Source organism: Pseudoliparis swirei, chromosome 8 (assembly GCF_029220125.1).
Source record: "Pseudoliparis swirei isolate HS2019 ecotype Mariana Trench chromosome 8, NWPU_hadal_v1, whole genome shotgun sequence".
Classification (NCBI taxonomy): domain Eukaryota; kingdom Metazoa; phylum Chordata; class Actinopteri; order Perciformes; family Liparidae; genus Pseudoliparis; species Pseudoliparis swirei.
In genome coordinates this window covers 3,149,862-3,175,259 of record NC_079395.1, presented here as the reverse complement: position 1 = coordinate 3,175,259, position 25,398 = coordinate 3,149,862, and the positions used below count along the sequence as shown (strand labels likewise).

Sequence of the window (25,398 nt, the reverse complement as noted above, 5' to 3'; positions counted from 1 at the left end):
CATTATTATTAATGTTCATAAAGAGAATGAAAGAGCGACTGGGATGTGAGCAAGTTAGACCCCACCCCCCCCTGAGTGCTTTTCACAACGTCCAGAGCTCCCTGTGTGTGTGTGTGTGTGTGTGTGTGTGCTAGCGAATGAGTGAGCGGTGTGACAGTGTCAGGGAGCTTGTACTGGTGAAAAGTGTGTGTTCGCCTGTAGGAGGAGTGTATCAGGAGTGGGAGGCCTGTCGAAGTCAGGAGTGTGTGTGTGTGTGTGTGTCTGTGTGTGTGTGTGTGTGTCTGTGTGTTTGTGTGTGTGTGTGATCAACAGAGCTGCCACTGCCTGACCCTCTCATGTCTCAAAGGCCTCACACTCAGTCCCAATCAAAGCCTCATTACATCAACTACTGCCAACAGAGCAGCCTGCCAGCACTGTGTCCATCTCTCTCTCTCTCTCTCTCTCTCCCCCCCGCTCCCTCTCTCTCCCAGTCTGTTGGCTTGGCACCGGCTAGGACGGTCGTTGCCCAGAAATTCGAGGGCTGCGCAACATTTTTGCCTTGGTTGTCGTGTGTGTGTGTGTGTTTGTGCGTGTGTGTGTTTGTGCGTGTGTGCGTGCGTGCGTGTTCTGGTCGTGTTACAAGCCTGAACACGGGAAAAGGCTCACGTGGCGTGGAGCGCCGTGATCCGTCGCCGCGGGGCTTTCTGACCGCTTCATTGTGTTTGTCCATCTTCACGGAACAGTCCAGGAGCGCCTGAAGGGGTCCTCCACCCCTCAGGCGCCGTGCTGCGTTCAGGGGAGCGGAGCGCAGGCGGGCAACAAACCGCCCGTCGGGTTGCGTCGCTCGTCGTCCAAGCTCCGCCCACAAATTTAGGACTTGACTGAGGCCGTCGAGCTCGTTACATCAGAGGGAAGAAGCTCCAGATGGCCTCAGGCGTGTGCGTGCGTGCGTGCGTGCGTGCGTGCGTGCGTGCGTGCGTGCGTGCGTGCGTGCGTGCGTGCGTGCGTGCGCGTGCGTGCGTGCGTGCGTGCGTGCGCGTGTGCGTGCGTGCGCGTGTGCGTGCGCGTGCGTGCGCGTGCGTGTGTGCGTGCGTGCGTGCGTGCGTGCGTGCGTGCGTGCGTATGCGTGCGTGCGTGCGTGCGTGCGTGCGTGCGCGCGTGCGCGTGCGTGCGCGTGCGTGCGTGCGTGCGTGCGCGCGCGTGCGTGCGTGCGTGTGCGTGCGTGCGTGCGTGTGCGTGCGTGTGTGTGTGTGTGTGTGTGTGTGTGTGTGTGTGTAGGAATGCGCGATATAAACGATATACGATATAAACGATAAAAAATGGCCTACGATAGAGATCTTAGTTATATTGCTCTATCGCGATATTGCATGTTTGACGCGATCTATCCATGACCGCGAAATATAAAGTGCCACAGTGTCACGATGTGTACAGGATGTGGACCCAGCGGACGGGCGGTGATCGCGGGGCGCGAGGCAGGAACGGGTAGGCACTAGGCAGACGGATGATCGGCTGGCTGCTGACGGAACGAGTAATCCTCTGGCGGGTGTACATTACGTATAACAATAACGCATGTGACAATAGTACAATGATCCCACAACTCGTGGGTGTCAAGCTGGGGTTCTTATAGTCCCGTTGATTTGTGATTGCTGGCCGGTGTGTGCGCCGCGCGGCAGCGGAGTCCGAAGCCACGCCCCCCACCGCGTCAAGCCCGGTGACACGGTCGCGACCGTGACAACGAGCTGCAACCGTCTGCTGCAACCGTCTGCAACGCATCGTCCGTGGCGGCTGTACCAAACTAATTTTCCAAGGTTGGCAAGACTCGCCCAGAAATATCTCTGCATCCCGGCCACAAGTGCTCCTTCTGAAAGGGCATTTAGCATTGGTGGTAACATAGTTACATGCCATCGGTCTCTGTTGAAGCCAGAGACTGTGGACAAGCTTGTGTTCCTGGCGAATAATCTTTAGACCTGTAACAACTGAAAAACGGTGTAAACACAAAATCTCAGTGAGTTCCCATTCCTAAGATTTGTTGTTTTTCTGTTCTTTGCATCTTTTTTTTACCTACATTTGGTGCGTTCTGCACGGTTTTTGCACTTTTTACTGTCTATGGCACTACTGTTAAGAAATTTTATACTTGAAAGTAAACATGTTCTTTAGTTGACATATATGTCCCTTATACTGGAAGTGTATTCTTTATTCAAAAAATGTATTATACTAATTTCATGTTCATTTCAAAATTGTATGTGTGCACAATAAATGTTCTCAAAACGACATACTAAGTTTCTTTCTTCTTTTGTTTTATACATTTAGCAGTTTGGCTTTCCTTAGAGTCTATGTAACCTGTTCTGAAATGGTTCTATTATGATTTACAGTATATATCGTGATATATATCGTTATCGCAATAGCTGCAATGTATATCGCAATATGGATTTTAGGCCATATCGCCCATCCCTAGTGTATAAGAGAGTGTGTATCTCCGTCAGAGAGAGAGAGAAAGAAGGGGAGAGAAAGGGGGAGATCACTGAGTATTTCTTTTGGGCTTCAAGAGGTCTTGATCCTCTTCAGGAGGTCTTGATCCTCTTCAGGAGGTCTTGATCCTCCTCAGGAGGTCTTGATCCTCTTCAGGAGGTATTGATCCTCCTTCAAGAGGTCTTGATCCTCCTCAGGAGGTCTTGATCCTCCTCAGGAGGTCTTGATCCTCCTCAGGAGGTCTTGATCCTCTTCAAGAGGTCTTGATCCTCCTCAGGAGGTCTTGATCCTCTTCAGGAGGTCTTGATCCTCTTCAAGAGGTCTTGATCCTCTTCAGGAGGTCTTGATCCTCCTCAGGAGGTCTTGATCCTCTTCAAGAGGTCTTGATCCTCTTCAGGAGGTCTTGATCCTCCTCAGGAGGTCTTGATCCTCCTCAGGAGGTCTTGATCCTCTTCAGGAGGTCTTGATCCTCCTTCAAGAGGTCTTGATCCTCCTCAGGAGGTCTTGATCCTCTTCAGGAGGTCTGGACTCTCAAAGAAGAACACTGAACATGAACATCACCTTCAGGAGGCGATGAAGACGAGGAGGAGGAGTCTGTGTTCCTTCTGTTTGCTTCTCATGGTTAAAGAACAAAAGGACCTCATTGTTCTCACATCACTCCTTCAGAGGAGAGAATCCCCTTCACTGTGTCTTCATGTTGTTGTTGTTGTTGTTGTTTTTCCCACCACCATTCTTCCCGTTGATCTTTCATTGTGTTTCTACTTTACTTCCTCTTGTATCCCTCTCTTCTGTTCTTTCTCTTCTTCTCTCTCTCCTTTAATCTGCACTCGTTCAGACGAACACCTTTCACCGAGGGACTCTCACTTCTTTGCTTTTTGCCTTTGAGGCACTTTCTTTTTTATCTTTCTCTTTATTTCCTCTTCAGTGACTTTCTCTCACACACACACACACACACACACACACACACACACACCCCTCTTGACGTTGCCTTTGTATTCCTCCCTGTAGTTCAGCTCTCGGTCTTAAATGTTTCATTCATTGAGTTTATTTGTACGTGTTCATCTCTCTCTCTCTCTCTTGTTCGCTCTCTTCTATCTCTCTCATCCCCCTCTCCCCCCCCCAGGTCTCTTTTTAAGTAGTAGATATTCTCTGTGGACCAATTTCCTCTGTGAATAATCACGGCGGTTTTCTTTTCCCTTTTATACCGAGTCGATCGGGCTGAAATCTCTCCCTCAGCTTCGTTAAGCCCCGCCCCCCTCCCCCTGTGGATGTAATTACCCCCCTCCCCCTCCTAACTTTAAACCAATGAAATCAGGGCTCTGAGGGCTCGATCCCCCGTGTTCTACGAGCGTCGATTAACTTCCAAATTGAAAAAAGAGTTCAACGGTTTTCTTTAAATGATCCGAATGATTGACAGCTAAAAGAATTAATAAAATAATTCATTTATATTATATTATTATTATTATTATTATTATTATTATTATTATCATTATCATTATTATTATTATTTTCATCATTATTATTATTATCATTATTATTATTATCATTATCAATATCATTATCATTATTATTATTATTATTATTATTGGTCTTAACTATCCGTGTGTTGCAGGTTTGGAAAGCACCGTAAGGACGAGCGTCCCGGGGACAAGATGGAGCGCCGAGGCTCCAGCAAGTGGCGGGCGGAGGAGATGCAGGTGTCGGACGAGGAGACGAGGAAGATGAGGATGGAGCAGGAGAGGTGAGTTCCTGAGGAGAGAGGTCTTTGCTCAGTTGGGATCAAAGAGAGAGAGAGAGAGAGGGAGGAGGAGGAGGAGGAGGAGGAGGACACAGCTCATCAGTTGGTGGAATAATTCGGGACGGCGTCGGTCGGAGACGAGGATTTGACCTGGAACTTGACCGGTTGCCGAGGCGACCAGCGGACCAGCAGCGTGCTCCTGGCTTGATGACAGAACGTTTAAGAATTAGTGGACGGCTCGAGAAGTTATCAGCCCCAACAGAGGAGGAGCTCCTCTCTCCCTCTCTCTCTCACCCCCCTCTCCCTCTCACTGCCTCTCTCTCTCCTTTACTCTCCTATGTCTTTCCCCTCCTTCCTCTCTCTCTCTCTCTCTCCGGGCTCTCCTTCTCTCTTCCTCCCTCTCTCCTTCTCTCTCTTTTCCTCCCTCTCTGCCTCTCTCTCTCTCCTTTACCTCTCTCTCTCACTCCCTCTCTCTCTCGCCCCCCTCCCTCGCCTCCCTCTTTTCCTCTCTCTCTCTCTCTCTTCCAGCCTCTCCTTCTCTCTTCCTCCCTCTCTCCTTCTCTCTCTCTCTTGCCTCACCTCCCTCTTTTCCTCTCTCTCTCTCTCTCTTCCTCCTTATCTCCTTCTCCCCCTCCCTCCCTCCCTCGCTCCCTCTCTCCTCCTCACCAAACTAAATGTCACAGTGTTTTTAGGCCGGTGGTTTATAAATGCCACGTCCATTAGGCCCGCCAGCTAATTAGTTCACTTGCTCTCGGTGTCGGGGCAAGAGTAACTCCTCCTCCCCACCCCCCCCCCCCAAGTCACTCGTTATTACAATTAAAATGTGTTTTGTAAATCTCTCCCGCGCCTACAATAATGTGATAATGGCGAGTCTTTATTTTTAATTGGCGTGAGGTTACCGTGACGACGGGTCAGGTGACGTGGTCCCAGCCGGAGGACGTCCTCACGTTAGTTCATCTTCTCCGTTGTTATTGTTCATGATTCACGAGGAACGCAAACATTCTGGAGCACGAAATATATTCACCACGGCAACGAGAACGATCAAATGATGTGATATATTCATCTGAGGAAACAGAGACACAAAGTCACAAAGACACAGAGACACAGAGACACAGAGACACAAAGACACAAAGACACAGAGACAAAGACACAAAGACACAGAGACACAAAGACACAAAGACACAGAGACACAAAGACACAGAGACACAGACACAAAGACACAGAGACACAGACACACAGACACACAAAGACACAAAGACACAGAGACACAAAGACACAAAGACACAGAGACACAAAGACACAGAGACACAAAGACACAGAGACACAAAGACACAGACACAAAGACACAGAGACACATAGACACAAAGACACAGAGACACAGAGACACAAAGACACAGAGACACGCGGCGTCCGTTCTTCTGTCTGTTGGCGTGTGACGAGGGAGAGAGAGAGAGGGAGAGAGAGAGAGAGGGAGGGAGGGAGAGAGAGAGAGAGAGAGGGAGAGAGAGAGGGAGGGAGAGAGAGAGAGGGAGGGAGAGAGAGAGGGAGAGGAAAGAGAGGGAGGGAGAGAGAGAGGAGGAGAGAGAGAGGGGGAGGGAGGGAGGGAGAGGGAAAGAGTGAGGGAGAGAGAGAGAGAGGAGGGAGAGAGAGGAGAGAGAGGAGGGAGAGAGAGAGAGAGAAAGGTAAAGCTCTGATAATTGGCGAGGCTGTAATTAGTGGTCTGCGATAGGTAGACACCCCACGCCATTTATTCACAAGATAATGGCCACACAGCGTGTGTGTGTGTGTGTGTGTGTGTGTGTGTGTGTGTGTGTGTGTGTGTGTGTGTGTGTGTGTGTGTGTGTGTGTGTGTGTGTGTGTGTGTGTGTGTGTGTGTGTGTGTGTGTGTGTGTGTGTGTGTGTGTGTGTGTGTGTGTGTGTGTGTGTACATTAGCAGCTCTTCAAAGTGCTCCCCTGGTGGAGGTGTTGTGGGGAGACCGACCGTCGTGTTTTGTTTATGGTGTTATTCAGAGGGAGGGGGGCGAGCGAGCCTGAATAACAGGCTCCGCGTCCTCTCTCTCTCTCTCTCTCATCTTTAATGGAACGTATTAACCAGAGAGGCTCAATAAACCGCGGCCGGCCAGCGTCTCCTCGTAAAGCTCGCCGTGTGCTCCTCCTCCTCCTCCTCCAGGAGTCTGAGGAGACGGGCGCGGCCGCTCGGCTCGATGGGAGGACGGTTTGTTGTTGTTTATTCTGTGATTCACGAGGCGGTGAAGCGTTTCTTCATGAAGCGTCAGGAATAGACGACGTCAGGAAGGACCTGGAGTCCAATCAATGACATCACCTCTGAGTATCAGTTACAGTCCTGATCGTCCGATGTCACCGTGGGTCCTTTTGTCCGAGGCAGAGTTCCTCAGCCCCCCCACCCCCGCCCAGGGTAGGAAATTAATATATTTTTTAAGGGGCAACTTTTGCCCCCAGTGACATTTGAAAATAAATTGGGTGCACTTTAAATTTGTTGTTGTTAAATAGACTTATTTAGGCTTACAGTATATGAGCAATTGTCAGAAAAATAGTAATAAGACTATTGGGTAATAATAGGACTATTAGACAGTAATAAGACTATTAGGTAATAATAAGACTATTGGGTAATAATAAGACTATTAGGTAATAATAAGACTATTAGGCAGTAATACGACTATTAGGTAATAATAAGACTATTAGGCAGTAATAAGACTGGGGGTGGCTTTAGCTCAGTGGGGTAAGAGGGCCGTCCTGCAACCGCAGGGTTGTGGGTTCGATCCCCGCTCTCCCCATTAGTTGCAAGTCGAAGTGTCCTTGAGCAAGGCACTGAACCCCCAGTTGCTTCCCGGGCGCTTCACCGCAGCCCACTGCTCCTTAATAACTAAGGATGGGTTAAATGCAGAGAACTAATTTCCCCTTGGGGATTAATAAAAGTGTATATTCTTATTCTTATTCTTATTAGGCAGCAATAAGACTATTAGGCAGTAATAAGACTATTAGGCAGCAATAAGACTATTAGGTAATAAGACTATTAGACAGTAATAAGACTATTAGGCAGTAATACGACTATTAGGCAGTAATACGACTATTAAACAGTAATAAGACTATTAGGCAGTAATACGACTATTAGGCAGTAATACGACTATTAGGTAATGTCGACTATTAGGCAATGTCGACTATTAGGCAGCAATGTCGACTATTAGACAGTAATAAGACTATTAGGCAGTAATACGACTATTAGGCAGTAATACGACTATTAGGTAGTAATTAGACTATTAGGTAATAAGACTATTAGACAGTAATAAGACTATTAGGCAGTAATACGACTATTAGACAGTAATAAGACTATTAGGCAGTAATAAGACTATTAGGCAGTAATACGACTATTAGGTAATAATAAGACTATCAGACAGTAATAAGACTATTAGGCAGTAATAAGACTATTAGACAGTAATAAGACTATTAGACAGTAATACGACTATTAGACAGTAATAAGACTATTAGACAGTAATAAGACTATTAGACAGCAATAAGACTATTAGGTAATAAGACTATTAGACAGTAATACGACTATTAGGTAGTAATTCGACTATTAGACAGTAAAAAGACTATTAGGCAGTAATAAGACTATTAGGCAGTAATACGACTATTAGACAGTAATACGACTATTAGGCAGTAATACGACTATTAGGTAATAATAGGACTATTAGACAGTAATAAGACTATTAGGTAATAATAAGACTATTGGGTAATAATAAGACTATTGGGTAATAATAAGACTATTAGGCAGTAATAAGACTATTAGGTAATAATAAGACTATTACGTAATAATAAGACTATTAGGCAATGTCGACTATTAGGTAATAATAAGACTATTAGGCAGCAATAAGACTATTAGGTAATAAGACTATTAGACAGTAATAAGACTATTAGGCAGTAATACGACTATTAGACAGTAATAAGACTATTAGGCAGTAATACGACTATTAGGCAGTAATACGACTATTAGGTAGTAATACGACTATTAGACAGTAATAAGACTATTAGGCAGTAATACGACTATTAGGCAGTAATAAGACTATTAGACAGTAATAAGACTATTAGGCAGTAATAAGACTATTGGGTAATAATAAGACTATTAGGCAGTAATAAGACTATTAGGTAATAATAAGACTATTACGTAATAATAAGACTATTAGGCAGTAATACGACTATTAGGTAATAATAAGACTATTAGGCAGCAATAAGACTATTAGGTAATAAGACTATTAGACAGTAATAAGACTATTAGGCAGTAATACGACTATTAGGCAGTAATACGACTATTAGACAGTAATAAGACTATTAGGCAGTAATACGACTATTAGGCAGTAATACGACTATTAGGTAGTAATACGACTATTAGACAGTAATAAGACTATTAGGCAGTAATACGACTATTAGGCAGTAATAAGACTATTAGACAGTAATAAGACTATTAGGCAGTAATAAGACTATTAGACAGTAATAAGACTATTAGACAGCAATAAGACTAGTAGGTAATAAGACTATTAGACAGTAATACGACTATTAGGTAGTAATTCGACTATTAGACAGTAATAAGACTATTAGGCAGTAATAAGACTAATAGGCAGTAATACGACTATTAGACAGTAATAAGACTATTAGGCAGTAATACGACTATTAGGCAGTAATACGACTATTAGGTAATAATAAGACTATTAGGCAGTAATAAGACTATTAGGCAGCAATAAGACTATTAGGTAATAAGACTATTAGGTAGTAATACGACTATTAGACAGTAATACGACTATTAGGCAGTAATACGACTATTAGGCAGTAATACGACTTAGGCAGTAATAAGACTATTAGGCAGTAATAATACTATTAGGCAGTAATAAGACTATTAGGTAATAATAAGACTATTAGGCAGTAATAAGACTATTAGGTAATAATAAGACTATTAGGCAGTAATAAGACTATTAGGCAGTAATAAGACTATTAGGTAATAATAAGACTATTAGGCAGTAATAAGACTATTAGGCAGTAATAAGACTATTAGACAGTAATAAGACTATTAGGCAGTAATAAGACTATTAGGCAGTAATAAGACTATTAGGCAGTAATAAGACTATTAGGCAGTAATAAGACTATTAGGTAATAATAAGACTATTAGGCAGTAATAAGACTATTAGGTAATAATAAGACTATTACGCAGTAATACGACTATTAGACAGTAATAAGACTATTAGGTAATAAGACTATTAGGCAGTAATAAGTCTATTAGACAGTAATAAGACTATTAGGCAGTAATAAGACTATTAGGCAGTAATAATACTATTAGACAGTAATAAGACTATTACATTACATGTCATTTAGCAGACGCTTTTATCCAAAGCGACTTACAATAAGTGCATTCAACCTAGAGTACAAACTAAGAACAACAAGAATACAGGAAGTAACATTTCCTCAACATAGTCGAACTACAAAAGTACCATAAGTAAGTGCTATCTAAGTGCCACTGAAGTGCTAATCTGTGTTTTAATCCAGATATAGTCGGAAAAGGTGTGTTTTCAGTCTCCGACGGAAGATGTCGAGACTTTCTGCTGTCCTGATGTCAGTGGGGACTCGTTCCACCACTGAGGAGCCAGGACAGCAAACAGTCTGGATTTCGAGTGATTAGCTCGAGGTGCAGTAGTCACAAGTCGATTGGCTGTTGCCGAGCGGAGCGAACATGCTGGGGTGTACGGTGTGACCATATCCCGGATGTAGACGGGGCCCGATCCGTCTAGAGCACGGTACGCCAGGACCAGTGTTTTGAAGCGGATGCGAGCAGCCACCGGTAACCAGTGGAGAGAGCGGAGGAGCGGAGTGGTGTGGGTGAATTTCTGGAGGCTGAAGACCAGTCGAGCTGCTGCATTCTGGATGAGCTGCAGAGGTCGGATGGCCTTAGCAGGTAGACCAGCCAGGAGGGAGTTGCAGTAGTCGAGGCGTGAAATGACCAGAGCCTGGATCAGAACCTGCGCCGCCTTCTGAGTAAGAAGAGGACGTATTCTCCTGATGTTGTGCAGCATGTACCTACAGGAACGCGTCGTCGCAGCGATGTTGGCCGTCAGGGAGTTGACTGTCGAGTGTCACCCCGAGGTTCCTGGCAGTCAGGGTAGGGGCCAACACAGAGCTGTTGAAGGTGGTAGTCAGGTCATGGGTGGGGGAGCCTTTCCCTGGAAGGAATAGTAGCTCAGTCTTGTCAGGGTTGATCTTCAGGTGGTGAGCAGACATCCACTGAGAGATGTCAGTCAGACAGGCAGAGATTCGTGCCGCCACCTGTGTTTCGGACGGTGGAAACGAGAAGATCAGTTGGGTGTCATCAGCATAGCTATGGTAGGAGAAGCCATGCGAACGAATGACAGAGCCGAGAGAATTTGTGTACAGAGAGAAGAAGAGTGGACCCAGGACGAGCCTTGAGGAACCCCAGTAGTGAGAGGACAAGGATCAGACACAGATCCTCTCCAAGTTACCCGGTAGGTGCGGTCTTTAAGGTAGGAAGAGAAAAGAGCGAGTGCAGTGCCTGAGATCCCCAGGTCCTGAAGAGAAGAGATCAGGATCTGGTGGTTCACGGTGTCAAATGCTGCAGAAAGGTCGAGAAGGATAAGGACAGAGGAGAGAGAGGCTGCTCTAGCAGTGTGAAGCTGCTCAGAGACAGCAAGGAGGGCCGTCTGTTGAGTGGCCGGCCTTGAATCCAGACTGGTGAGGGTCAAGAAGGTTGTTACTGTGGAGACAGGAGGACACTTGGTTGAAGATAGCTCGCTCCAGAGTTTTGGAGAGAAAAGGTAGAAGAGAGACCGGTCTGTAGTTGCTGACTTCAGACGGGTCGAGCGTGGGTTTCTTCAGGAGAGGGTTGACTCTCGCCTCCTTCAGAGAGTTAGGGAAACAGCCAGTTGAGAGGGAGCTGTTAATAAGATGGGTGAGGAAGGTCAGAAGGTCAGGAGCAATAGCCTGGAGAATGGGAGACGGGACGGGGTCAAGGGCGCAGGTGGTCGGTCGGGCGGAGGTCACCAAGCTAAGAACTTGATTGGGAGACAAGGGGGTGAAAGAGGAAAGAGAGGGGGATGAAGAAGTTAGTGTTGGTGAGGTGATAGAAGATGGATTTGTAAAGGAGGAGCGTATGTCGTCTATCTTGTTTGTAAAGTAGTCGACAAAGTGGCTCGGCAAAAGGGTGGAAGGAGGAGGGGGACAGGGGGGATCAAGGAGGTTGGAAAAGATAGAGAAGAGTTTTTTGGGGTTAGAGAAGGAAGACTGAATTTTGGTCAGGTAGAACGAGCTTTTGGCTGCAGAGATAGAGGAAGAGAAGGAGGAGAGGAGAGATTGATAGAAGAGCAAGTCTTCCGCTTGATTCGATTTGCGCCATTTTCTTTCCGTCGCGCAGGGTGGCTCTCTCGGCGCACCGAGTCCGACAACCACGGAGCCGGAGAGGATTTCCGAACCGGTCGTGTCTTAAAAGGACAAAGAGAATCAAGAGATGAAGACAGGGAAGAGAGGAGAGTGTCTGCAGAGTTAGGATGCATGAGTGAGAAGCAGTCAGTTGAGGGGAGAGCAGATAGGACAGAGGAGGCCAGAGAGGAGGGGCAGAGGGTGCGAATGTTGCACCGTACAGGTGCAGAGTCTGTAGATATGGGTGGGTTGTCAGTACCAGAGAGCGAGAGAGAGTAAGAGATGAAGAAGTGGTCAGAGACATGGAGAGGAGTCACAGTGAGGTTAGAGGTAGAGCAGTTTCTTGTGAAAATGTAGTCAAGGTGGTTGCCGGCTTTGTGAGTGGGAGGGGAGGGACTGAGTGAGAGGTTAAAGGAAGACAGTAAGAGTAAGAGATCACATGACTTCTCTGTCTGGATGTTAAAGTCACCCAGAAGGATGAGCGGGGCCGTGTTCATGAGTTCGATAGGAGGACGTCTAGCTCGTCAAGAAATCTCCCAAAGAACCAGGGGACGGTAGAGAACAACAATGTGAAGTTGAACCGGATGAGTAACGGTCACCGCATGAAACTCAAAAGTCAGTGGGATAAAGAGTGGAAGCGGGTAGGGAGAGAAACACCATGTGGGTGAGATGAGTAAACCTGTACCTCCACCCCGACCAGAGGGTCTGGGTGTGTGGCTAAAGGAGAAGGCAGAGGAGAGAGCAGCCGGGGTAGACGTGTTGTCTGCTGTGATCCAGGTCTCAGTGAGAGCCAGGAAGTCAAGCGACTGCTCCAAGGCAAAGCCAGAGATGAAGTCGGCCTTGCGGTTGGCTGACTGACAGTTCCAGAGGCCTCCTGTGACCAGGTGCTGGGTGTGAGTAGAACGGGTAGGAAGGATAACAGAGGAGGGGTTCCGGTACATGAATGAGCGAGTCCTATAGTAACTACGAGTAGAGATACGCACAGGTATGGAAAAGACACACATATTTTTAAAAAAAAAGGGGAAATACTCAGCCACCCCCGAAGACTCCAACGGAAGACTCCTATGTCTTTGTCCTCCAGTCTTGACTCCAACGGAAGACTCCAACGTCTTTGTCCTAGAGTCTTGACTCCAACGGAAGACTCCTATGTCTTTGTCCTCGAGTCTTGACTCCAACGGAAGACTCCTATGTCTTTGTCCTCCGAGTCTTGACTCCAACGGAAGACTCCTATGTCTTTGTCCTCCGAGTCTTGACTCCAAGGGAAGACTCCTATGTCTTTGTCCTCCGAGTCTTGACTCCAAGGGAAGACTCCGATGTATTTGTCCTCCGAGTCTTCGTCCGATGAGTCACGCTGACGCTACAGCTGACGCGAAAAACCCCACCCGGTTATGAGCCCAAGTTAGTGCCAATTACCTCCAGCCGCGTTGACACCGCCCCTTGGCTTTTGGTATTCAAATGGCACTCAATAGAAACCAGGTGACGATCGCTCGTCCAATCAGTGAAGATTCAGGTGTCGGAACACAGGACACACCTCTCTACCAAAACAACTCCTTAAAACAGGACAGACTAACAATCTAGCAGCTTTAAACAACAAATACAACAGTAACTTTAGCAGATAAAACTAGTTTAAAGAAGATACTTAGCAGGATCCAAGTAGTCAGTAGTCTCGCCTCACAGGTAGAAAATGCACACTATTAGGCAGTAATAAGACTATTAGGCAGTAATAAGACTATTAGGCAGTAATAATACTATTAGGTAATAATAAGACTATTAGGCAGTAATAAGACTATTAGGTAATAATAAGACTATTAGGCAGTAATAAGACTATTAGGCAGTAATAAGACTATTAGGCAATAATAAGACTATTAGGTAGTAATAAGACTATTAGACAGTAATAAGACTATTAGGCAGTAATAAGACTATTAGACAGTAATAAGACTATTAGACAGCAATAAGACTATTAGGCAATAATAAGACTATTAGGCAGTAATAAGACTATTAGACAGTAATAAGACTATTAGACAGTAATAAGACTATTAGACAATAATAAGACTATTAGACAATAATAAGACTATTAGACAGTAATAAGACTATTAGACAATAATAAGACTATTAGACAGTAATAAGACTATTAGACAGTAATAAGACTATTAGACAATAATAAGACTATTAGACAGTAATAAGACTATTAGACAGTAATAAGACTATTAGACAGTAATAAGACTATTAGACAATAATAAGACTATTAGACTAATAAGACTATTAGACAATAATAAGACTATCAGACAGTAATAAGACTATTAGGCAGTAATAAGACTATTAGACAGTAATAAGACTATTAGACAGTAATAAGACTATTAGGCAGTAATAATACTATTAGGCAATAATAAGACTATTAGGCAGTAATAAGACTATTAGGTAATAATAAGACTATTAGGCAGTAATAAGACTATTAGGCAATAATAAGACTATTAGGTAGTAATAAGACTATTAGACAGTAATAAGACTATTAGACAGCAATAAGACTATTAGGCAATAATAAGACTATTAGGCAGTAATAAGACTATTAGACAGTAATAAGACTATTAGACAGTAATAAGACTATTAGACAGTAATAAGACTATTAGACAGTAATAAGACTATTAGACAATAATAAGACTATCAGACAGTAATAAGACTATTAGGCAGTAATAAGACTATTAGACAGTAATAAGACTATTAGACAGTAATAAGACTATTAGACAATAATAAGACTATTAGACAGTAATAAGACTATTAGACAGTAATAAGACTATTAGACAGTAATAAGACTATTAGACAGTAGTCTACAGATTCAAAATGTTTTCTTAGATTTTTTTAACACAAAACAAACAGAAAACATGAATCATATTCAATGTTATTCTTATTTCTTTGTGGTTATTTATTGTTATACATTTTTTTAAACAACTGTTAACAATTCTGACTTATTTCCTTCTTTTATTTGTAATTTATAATTATATTTATTGATGTTTGTGTGTGTACCCCCCCCCCCCGTTGTTTTCCACGCCAGTGAACCGAAGCTTCTGTTTCCGCTCTCCTCATCAGGATCCAGGCCAAGACGCGAGAGCTGCGGCAGCGCCAGGCCCGCGAGCGCGACTACGCCGAGATCCTGGACATCGGCCGCTCCCCGGAGAGGGCCGCCTCCTCCTTGGAGGAAGAGGAGGAGGAGGAGGAGGAGGAGCACCCGTACGCCGGCATCAACCCCCTGAACAGCTCCGTGGACAGCGGGCACAGCCCCCGGGACGACCAGCAGCACCCGGAGTCCCTCTACACCCACGGGGGCAAGGCCCGCAACGAGCGGCCCCCGTCCGCAGACAGGTAGGGGCGGAGCTGTGTTGCATTCTGGGTCGTATTTAGTTTCCATCGATCACACATCCTTCTAAAATGAGTCACCGGGGTCCCGGTTACCGGGGCGACGGGCTGCAACCTTTACACGCCCCCCAGTTCCCAGAGCGCCGCCCGGTCCCGGCACGCCGCTGACAGGTGGAGCCCCTGGGGCCCGACTCGCATTCCCATCACTAGCGGAACTCTTGAGGCGGCGGCCCGATCGCACCTGGAAGAGAGAAATAATCACGGCAAACAGAAGGCGGGCGGTAAATGTCAGCTCGCCTCGTGGGGGGGGGGGGGGGGAGATATCCGTCTCGCTCTCTCTCTGTCTCCCCTGACCTTTCTACCTCTCTCTCTCCTCCCGTCCTCCGCTCTCTTGTTCACGGCGTGTTTACCTCCCGTGTGACCGACGGCTCGTTTCTGCGGCCCGAACTTCTGACCCGGCGCCGAGTCCGGGGCCGCGACTCCTCGGCCCCCGATCGATGAACACGGGAGGCTTCGCAGCCCCGACGAGGATTTGCAGGAATGTCGAGCCGATCGAGGGAAAGCCCGCGGCGTGGCGGTGGCGGCGGTGGTGGCCGAGTACATCCACAGCCGAACGAGGAGGCCCGTCTCCGCCGTGGCTTTCACACATCCCCAGATGTGTGTGTGTGTGTGTGTGTGTGTGTGTGTGTGTGTGTGTGTGTGTGTGTGTGTGTGTGTGTGTGTGTGTGTGTGTGTGTGTGTGTGTGTGTGTGTGTGTGTGTGTGTGTGTGTGTGTGTGTGTGTGTGTCATTCATAATTCACAGGCTGCTGTTGTCTCGGTTTGTTTCATTAATTTCTCTTCATTATTCCGTCGTGGCGTTCTGAGTCTGACTTAATGAGTTGAGGGAATTCTCTCTAATCATTGTTCTATTAAAGTTAAAGGTTCACGCGTTCAGCGGAGATATTGTTCTACGCCTCTCTAAGAGCCCCCCCCCCCCCCCCCCGACAGCACGGAGACCATCTCACTGCAGCTCTCTGAGTGAGTCTAAATCGTAATAATCTCCTCGTTGCTCCTGAAACGTGACGACTTGCCGACTTTCTCTCCACCGTCGTCGCGTTGGTTCTGGGGGCCCGTGAACGGGGCCCCTCGGCCTCGTGGAGTCCGAGCTCCAGACGGAGACCAAACCCGTTATTGCTTTTGATTATTTACATTCCACGGCGAGATTAAAACCGAGATATTGAGCTGCGCTCCCGGATCGGCAGAATGAACCTCGCGGGAGGAGCAGGAAGCGTGTTTCCTGCCCCCCCCTCACCCCCCTCACCCCCTACCGAGCAGGAAGTGAAGTAGACCCTGGCGTGCCGAGCGCAGGAGGAAGGGGGGGGGGGGCACTCGTGTTTGTTTTTATGGGATTCGATATCGGAGCTTAAGACACGAAGGAGGAGATTCCATCGGAGCAAAAACACGTCCGGAGAAACCCGGAGCGGAGGGAAATGTCCTGTCGTCTTTCTCCCTTTTGAAAGGACGGGCGTGAAGACGTGAAGACGAGAGGGTTGACATGTCGGGCGACTCGAAGCTCTTCGTCACGAGAGCCACGACTCGGGGATTCACGAGCAGCGCCATGTTACGTAATGATCTTTATACACTCTTCATTTAGGAGTTCTCCTTATTGGTCCTCTTGCCTCCTTTTGGTCCTGCACCTCCACGGACACCTCACCAATAAACATATACATACATACATACACTACCGTTCAAAAGTTTGGGGTCATCCAGACAATTTCGTGTCTTCCATGAAAACTCACTTTTATTTATCAAATGAATTGAAAATTGAATATAAAATATAGTCAAGACATTGACGAGGTTAGAAATAATGATTAATATTTGAAGTATTAATTTTGTTCTACAAACTTCAAGCTCAAAGGAAGGCCAGTTATAGCTTATATCACCAGCATAACTGTTTTCAGCTGTGCTAACATAATTGCACAAGGGTTTTCTAATCAGATATTAGTCTTCTAAGGCGATTAGCAAACACAATGTACCATGAGAACACTGGAGTGATCGTTGATGGAAATGGGCCTCTATACACCTCTGGAGATATTTCATTAGAAACCAGACACTTCCACCTAGAATAGTCATTTACCACATTAACAATGTATAGAGTGTATTTTTGATTAATGTTATCTTTATTGAAAAAACAGTGCTTTTCTTTGAAAAATAAAGACATTTCTAAGTGACCCCAAACTTTTGAACGGTAGTGTACATATATACATATATATATATATATATACATATTTATATATGTATATATATATATATGTAAATAAATATCTAGATATAAAAATACATATATAAATAAATATATACATATATATACATATTTATATATGTATAAATTAGTTTAGATATGTATATATTTGTGTGTGTATATATGTATATATTTATTTATGTATATATTTATTTATATATGTTTTTTATTTATATATCTATATATTTATTTAGATATGTATATATTTATATATCTATATATTTATATGTATATTTAGATATTTATTTATATGTATATCTAAATATAGATTTATTCATATATGTATTTATATATTTATTATAGGTTATTCAAACTCGGGCAAACCCCCCCCCCCCGTTTGAATTCACCCAAACGAGAAGACCAGAATCCCCCCCCCCCCCTCATTGGGTTATTCCTCCCGGGGCAGTAAAACGCACAATTGCCTTTCTTCACCGCGGCGGTACGACAGGAAAGGGGGAAAGAGAAGAAAGAAACGACACGCAGCTGCATCAATATTCACTGGAATTAATTTTAAAAGTTTTCTTTAAACACGGCGCTGTCAGAAACGTCTCTTCAACCGCAGATGTTTTTAAAAAAAGAGGCCAGCAGCAGCTTCAGAAGCCTTTTGGGAACAGTGTGCCCTTTACCTTGCCTTAAGGGGCGTGACCCCCGAGGACTCCAGCCAGAGCCTGAAACAACAGCCAGCTCTTTGGGTTCCATCCCGCCCGGCAACAGGCACCACCAGGGTGAGACCTGGATATAAGGCTAAATAAATACACAAGACAGTGAATTCATGGTAGTACATGTTCTCACAGGAGTGCCTGTTGGGTTGTTGTTGTTGTTGTTGTTGTGTAGGTGAACACAGGACCGTTTTTTTTTTTTTGCGTTTCATTTTTGTGTGCCTCTAAACCAAATTGCATAACCTCGCTGCTGCTGGTCGTTCTTCTTTACGACCCAGAATGCAACACTGCTCCCCTGGACGGACTGCAGCGTGGGCCTCTGGTCACTTGTCGCCATGTTGTTTCTCCCGAACGCCGTATGGATTGTTTTGAGTAACTCCGTAGATCAAAGGCGCTGAACATCCCTCAGACGCTCAGCGGTCGGCGAGCGAGGAACTTTAGCCGCCGTTGTTTTTTTCTTCCCCTCCCCGGCTGAGAGGCGGCGGTGAACGCCGGGGCGAAGGAAAAGAAAGCCTCCGAGGGATCTGCCGTGATTTGATTCTCGAGGAGGCGGCGCTCGCTTATTGAATCGGCTCCATTACAGTTCATCTCCACCGGGGGAATAAAGGGGGGGGGGGCACCGGAAACAACGACGTGTGTGTGTGTGTCACACAGATGGAGTGCGCTGGCAGGTATGCAGCTGCACACCATGAATAACATTTTTTTTTCAAGTGTGTGTGCCTCCTGTCGCTCGTGGTCGCAGGGTAAGAAAATGAGCCGCGAGCTCCCCCCCCCCCCCCTCCCCCGTTCCTTCCAATGTTCTGTCCATTGTGTACCCTTCGTGTCCTTTTGCCCGAGTACACATGGCAACTTCATTACGATCCACCCTCAGGACCCACAGCTCCTCGTGTTCGGACACACACACACGATGCTACACACCCCTACGCGACGCTACGCGACGCTACACGACGCTACAAGCCGCGACACGCCACACAGCATTTTGTGAGGATGCGTTGAATATTTATTTCTCCACTCCACGCATCTTCTTTTATTTATTTGTATCCACTTTTAGCTCAATGTCTTCTCAGCGCAGCTGTTTTTAAAACATGGCGCTAGCAGAAGGTACGGATGTTTTTTGTAAAACGTAGAACATCAGCAACAAAAAACACGTCTAAAAACATGAAGACAGGACATTCTAATTTAAAAAACAAGACATTTAAATACAAATAAGAATGAATAAAACACAGGCATCGGTGGCTGACACGTGAACATGTGTCGTGTTCTTGTGTATTCTAATGAGCTCGGTGCAATCAGCTGGTGATCAGTCACACATTTAAAGAGACAGGCACCTCCCTCCTTGATTGGCGGAGACCAAAACGGAGACGATATTGCGCCATAAAACCACTAATGTTGCTCCCAGCCGGTGAGATGTGTAAACAGGCAGTCGTTTGCAAACCTCTTAGCAATTAATTTAACTTTCAGAGTTTTTTTTCCCTCGCTTGTCCCCCCCCCCTTCCCCCCCGAAGTGGTTCCACAAAAGAAAAATCAATGAATGCAGTTTTAATGCCTCATTCTCTCCACTTCAAACCGTGGAACTGTGACCTGGAGAGTGCGCCGCGAGCACATGAGCAGTATCAATTCATTTCACAATTAAAAAAAACACCCCTCTGTCTTTCGGCGTTGAGCTAATCCGCCATTCCTCTCTATTCGGGCCCCCCCCCCCCCCCCCCCCGGAGACCTTCTGGCTGGGAACCACAACACAAAACACCAAACTGGTCCCCGAATCTCCCTAAAAAAGCGCACACACAGTTTCCAAGAGCAAAGACGGAGAGATTTAAAGGCTCCGGAGCTTCGGCGAGGCTTAAACGTCATTTTGTGGGATTAAAACAAAGTGCCACATTGTGTGACGGGATCAATCGAGGAGGAAGTGTATCTCAGTCCCGATCCCCCCAGTAATCCACTTACCAACAGACATCATCTGTGTTGGTCTGGCTCCGTCTCGCTCCCATGTTCCTGTAATCCCACACGACTCCCCGACTCCTCGTCTTGAAGACGAGTTTAACGCGTCATTACAATTTACACCGAATCGGCTCCCGCCTTGTTCTCATCTTCCAAGTTTTTCTAGAGTGGACAAAAAAATGTGCTGCGTACGTGACGGCACGCATTGATTTTGCATCTTGAAGTACATCGGATTCATAGTTTTTTACTGTTAACGAATTTGCGTCTGGAATTTATTTAGTATTAGTTTCAACTGCTCATTTTCTATTATATAAATATTAGGGCTGTCAATCGATTAAAAAAAAGTAACTAATTAATCGCACATTTTGAAATTGCGATAAAAAAATGTTTCCTTCTTTTTAAAGACCAAACTTCACACAGAACTGTGTTTTCAAAGAGGCTCCTACCTATAAAGTGCCAGCGAGGTATTTAATATCGTGGATGATAAATTGTTTCTTCAGTGAAACATCAGATTAGTAAAAAAAAAGAAGTATATTGAGACCCCATTGGTCCTGTCATCTTTAACATTGAACAGCAGCAGAACCAGTGGCCTTGGTAACTGACTGACATTCAAATATGTCACGTTAACCCTCTGGAGGCTGGGGGCATTTTATACATTTTACAAAATAAATTAAATTCACTGTTTAAAGTCTTTTGCATGTGACACACCCCCACGTGTTATACATCAAACATTCCAGAACAATCTCAGCTCTGTATTAAGGCTCATTGGCCTCGCTTCGTGTTCTCTGCTCTCTGACTGACAGGCTGCTAAATGAGCCTCACCTGTGAGGTGGGAGGTCCTTTGTGATTTACTGAGTGTTCATTGGTTGTTTTTTTCCCGAAATGTTGACAGACAAACGGATTGACAAATCACGGTGAAGGTTTCGTGTGACGAGTTCTTTCCGCGCCGCGTCACCCGACACGTCGCCCCTTCGTTCCTCTGTGTATCAGAGGGGGAGACGGGAGGAAGGAGGAGCAGGAGGAAACCCGACTGATTCATCCACGAGTTAAACTGATTTCTGCTCCTTATTTTCGCGGAGAAATAATTGTTTTAAAAACGGAAAGTGTCAAACCGTACTGCCGCGGTTAAAAAAAAAAAAAATTGCGTTAAAATATTTTAGTGCGTTAACGCGGCCAAATTAATCGCATAGATTAACGCGTTAACGCTGACAGCCCTAATAAATATATATATTTATACATATTAATATATTCATATAAATGTATATAAATCAATATATACATAAGTATATCAATATTTATATATGTAAATAAATATACATATATCTGTATCTATTTATATATGGATTTATATATGTGTATATATTTATTTATATATATGTATATAAATATGTGTATATGTATTTGTATATATGTATATACATATGTATTTACATATGTATTTATATTTATGTATTTATTAGGGCTGTGAAACGATTAAAATTTTAATCGGATTAATCACAGGTTTTTGTGGATTAATCATGATTAATCACATATTACCGATATTCTCGGTATATTTTGTGAGAACATAGAGATTTATGACAAAAGACGGATATATACATTTATACATTCTTCTATACAATGGTGCTGCAACTCAGCAGTTATTTAGCAGTTTTCTTCCATATGGAACATTAATACATCTTCATCCTAAACAGAATGTTTAACCCTCCTGTTACCTTTCGGGTCCATTTGACCCCATTCAATGTTTAATGTCGGTGTTCTTTGGGGTCAATTTGACCCCAGGCTGTTTTTCACTGTGTCAAACATATAAGAAATATCAACTTTTTTATTCATTTAAAGGGCTATTTAGGTAGTCAACAAACAAACATAAAGTACCTCACACTTAAACTTGGGAAGCAATATTAATTCTAATAATTTTCTGGAGGTTTTAATTGCTGGGGTCAAATTGACCCGAGGGTAAAATATGTTAGTAAATGTAAAGGTAACAGGAGGGTTAAACAGAGCATTTTCTCTTGTTTGTCAACCATTAACTCCACCATGATACAATCTAAGGGGGGACAGATTGACAAGTGACTTTTTTGCTCGGTCGATGCGCGCACGGAGCTCTGTGGCGCGCGAGACGGAGATCGATAAGTGTTAACGCAACGCGAAGAGACAGAAATGACATGCTGCTGTGGAGATACGATCAACAACAGACGTTTAGTTTAATAAAAGAACAAAGACGTGCTATAGAGAACATGTCAGGGGGCGGGCCAATCTCTTTAATGTCATGCGATCTACCGACACTACGCCGCGATCGACTGGCAGGTCGCGATCGACGTGTTGAGACCCTGATCTACAGGAAGTAAAAGTCGTAACAAGGTTTCCGGAGGTGAACCTGCGGAAGGATCATTACCGATGAACAGACCGTCTGCATGAGAGCGGACAGAGTTCAGATTGAAGTGGTGGATTGGAAGCTCATTTTGCAAGTGACTTTTTTTTCGTCCCGACGACCAACAACAGACGGATTGGAAGCTATGTATATATATATTTATTTATATGTATTTATTTATATATGTATATATTTATTTATTGATATATATATGTATTTATACATATATATGAATATATTTATATATATATATATATATGTGTGTGTGTATATACAGGACTGTCTCAGAAAATTAGAATATTGTGATGAAGTTCTTTATTTTCTGTAATGCAATTCAAAAAACAAAAATGTCATGCATTCTGGATTCATTACAAATCAACTGAAATATTGCAAGCCTTTTATTCTTTTAATATTGCTGATTATGGCTTACAGCTTAAGAAAACTCAAATATCCTATCTCTAAATATTAGAATATCATGAAAAAGTATACTAGTAGGGTATTAAACAAATCACTTGAATTGTCTAATTAACTCGAAACACCTGCAAGGGTTTCCTGAGCCTTGACAAACACTCAGCTGTTATAAATCTTTTTTTTAACTTGGTCTGAGGAAATCTTAAAATTTTATGAGATAGGATTTTAGAGTTTTCTTAAGCTGTAAGCCATAATCAGCAATATTAAAAGAATAAAAGGCTTGCAATATTTCAGTTGATTTGTAATGAATCCAGAATGCATGACATTTTTGTTTTTTTAATTGCATTACAGAAAATAAAGAACTTTATCACAATATTCTAATTTTCTGAGACAGTCCTGTATATGTATTTATAAATATTCCATCTATTTCAACATTTATGTTGTTATTTCCCATGGATGGAGTATTCTTCTTGACTCCCAAGAGCTGAGTAGCTGAGCTCCACCTTCACTCGCCGACTTCTCGTGTTTGTCTTCCTGTGAAGCGACGCCTCCTCCTCTGACCTGCTGTCCTCCAGCCAGAGAGCCATTAAGAGCCATTAAAGATGGCCGACGCCGTCATTTAATCCACACGCCGTCGTCAAACGGTCGCGTCCGAGCCGCCATCTGCTCCTCTACGGGGGAACCGGGTCCTGTGTGTGTGTGTGTGGGGGGGGGGGGGGGGGGGGGCGGGTGGCGGTCCTCCTCCACTCAGTCCCTGGATCCAGGCCAAGAGCTACAGGAGAGCGATATGCTATGGATGATGACTTTTGGGGGGGGTGCTCAGTGGGTTTTTGGGGGTTATCTGGGGGTTCTCGGGTTGGAACGGGAGCCGGAGGCCTGAGACTTCATTCAGGTTGAGAACGGCTCCGTCAGCTCCGTCAGTTTACCTGCAGCTGGTTTCCATCCTTCAGCTCCCGCTGAGGGATGGAAACCCGCGAGGCTCCCGTCAGGCAGAGGTCACGAGACGCCATCAGCTCGGGGTCGCTCCGTTTCATTCAACGCGACAAACAAGTGTCTCCTGTAGAATATTAATTCAACCATTAAGCGTTTCATTCGGTCTCTGCAATTATAAAAACAAAATCCAGTTAAAATTAAACATTCGATATGCGAGTCAAACTGGACCAAACCATTGAGCCGCCTGTAGATGAGTTCCCTCCCCGTCGTCTTGGTGTGATGACGAATCCTCCAGACCCCAAAAACACGACTTCCACCACGACGTCATTGTTGAACATTGATTTAATTTTCTTTCTTTCAATCATTTTATTTTAAGTTTTTACAAGTTACACCCGAAAAAAAATTACATAAAACTTACACAACAACCAACTATACGAACAATCAGACAAAGAAAAAAAAACATAGATCATAAATCATCATCTTCCATATTGAACCGACTATAACCATCATCGATTGCAAAGCCTCTTCTTATGGTTTCGATAGTCCTCGTCAATAAAATCCATAAAAGGGTTCCAGACGGAAAAGAACCCGTTCACGATTTCATTTTCTGTTGTCACGTCAACAATTTTCGACCCAAATCTAGGAAGAATATTGCAAACAGCTGGATAATAGTTCCCTTTTTTAGGTGCGTCGTTGGTTTCTTTAATACTGATGACCCCCCCCCCCCCCCCTAAGGGTCTGGGGGAGATGGACATGGACTCGCAAGTGTTCACTGATATCATGATTCTTTCTTCTTTTTTACTTTGGCAGAGAAAAAGTATCCCTCCATCATTTATAATGGGAGATGAAGTGAAGAGAAACACCCGCCAAAAAAAACACCCCCGAAATGTCTGAATTACCGACTGACCGGATTCTCTCTCCTCGTTTATTTTTTGGTTTTTTTTAGGGGACATTAACTGAATCTGAATCCTTTCCATTTGGGAGTACTGTGAAGCTCACTAGGCCGAAGGGGGGGGGGGGGGGGGGGAGGAACCCCAGGGAACTCTGGGAAGTATTGGGAGTGAACAACGGAGTGATTAGTTCGGAAACTAGCAAACAAACACACACACACACACACACACACACACACACACAATCAGTCAGTATGAGAGGGTGACAGGTCAGCAGCTGTATGTTTGTATGGTATGTTTGAGTATTGTGTGTGTGTGTGTGTGGGCCGTCCTCACCCAGTCTTGACCTTGTCTGATGATGTCATCGTCTCTCCTCTTTGGTGCCAGACCATCTGAAAAAACCCACACAGGAAATATATAAATAAAGCAACACGACCACCACATGATATGAAGATGAAGTTCAGGCCGTGGTGGAAAGAGTTCTCTCCCCCTGAAAGTGTTTCTGTCCGCACCGTGGGAGGTGATGACGTATTCTATATGATTATATTATGATAAATAAAGTAGAAGAAGTGTTGAACAGAAGAAATTACAATCTGGAAATCATGTTCATGTTCTTCTCCTCCTCTTTCCCATAAAGTAATCCTCATTCACCGACCGATACATGAGGAATAAAGTTATTCTTTAAAGCCAAAGTGAATAAACACGACCGTGAACTATTCAGTCAGGGAAAAGGTAAACACACCTGAAGAGGCTTTTAACGCCGACTGTTGACAGAAGAAGACTTCTGTGAGCCCCCCCCCCCCCCCCCGACTGTCAACCGTTTGAAGCATTTTTTGTTTTTTAAGTAGAAGGAAGCAGCCATTAATGTCACTAATGTCTCCGTGGAATCCACTTACGCTATTTTAATATTCATCGGATCAGAGCATTTGCCAACAATCCTAATGGC

At 44.5% G+C, this 25,398-nt stretch overlaps 1 protein-coding gene across 1 annotated transcript in view; it reads left to right on the top strand.

Moving 5' to 3' along the window:
• The window catches only part of LOC130198373 (partitioning defective 3 homolog), a 174,476-nt gene that overhangs the window by 120,067 nt on the left and 29,011 nt on the right, over nt 1–25,398 (top strand). Inside the window, exons 21-22 of the mRNA XM_056421526.1 lie at nt 4,061–4,189; nt 14,705–14,977. Coding sequence (XP_056277501.1) covers nt 4,061–4,189; nt 14,705–14,977 — 402 coding nt within the window. The remainder of the gene's footprint in view (nt 1–4,060; nt 4,190–14,704; nt 14,978–25,398) is intronic.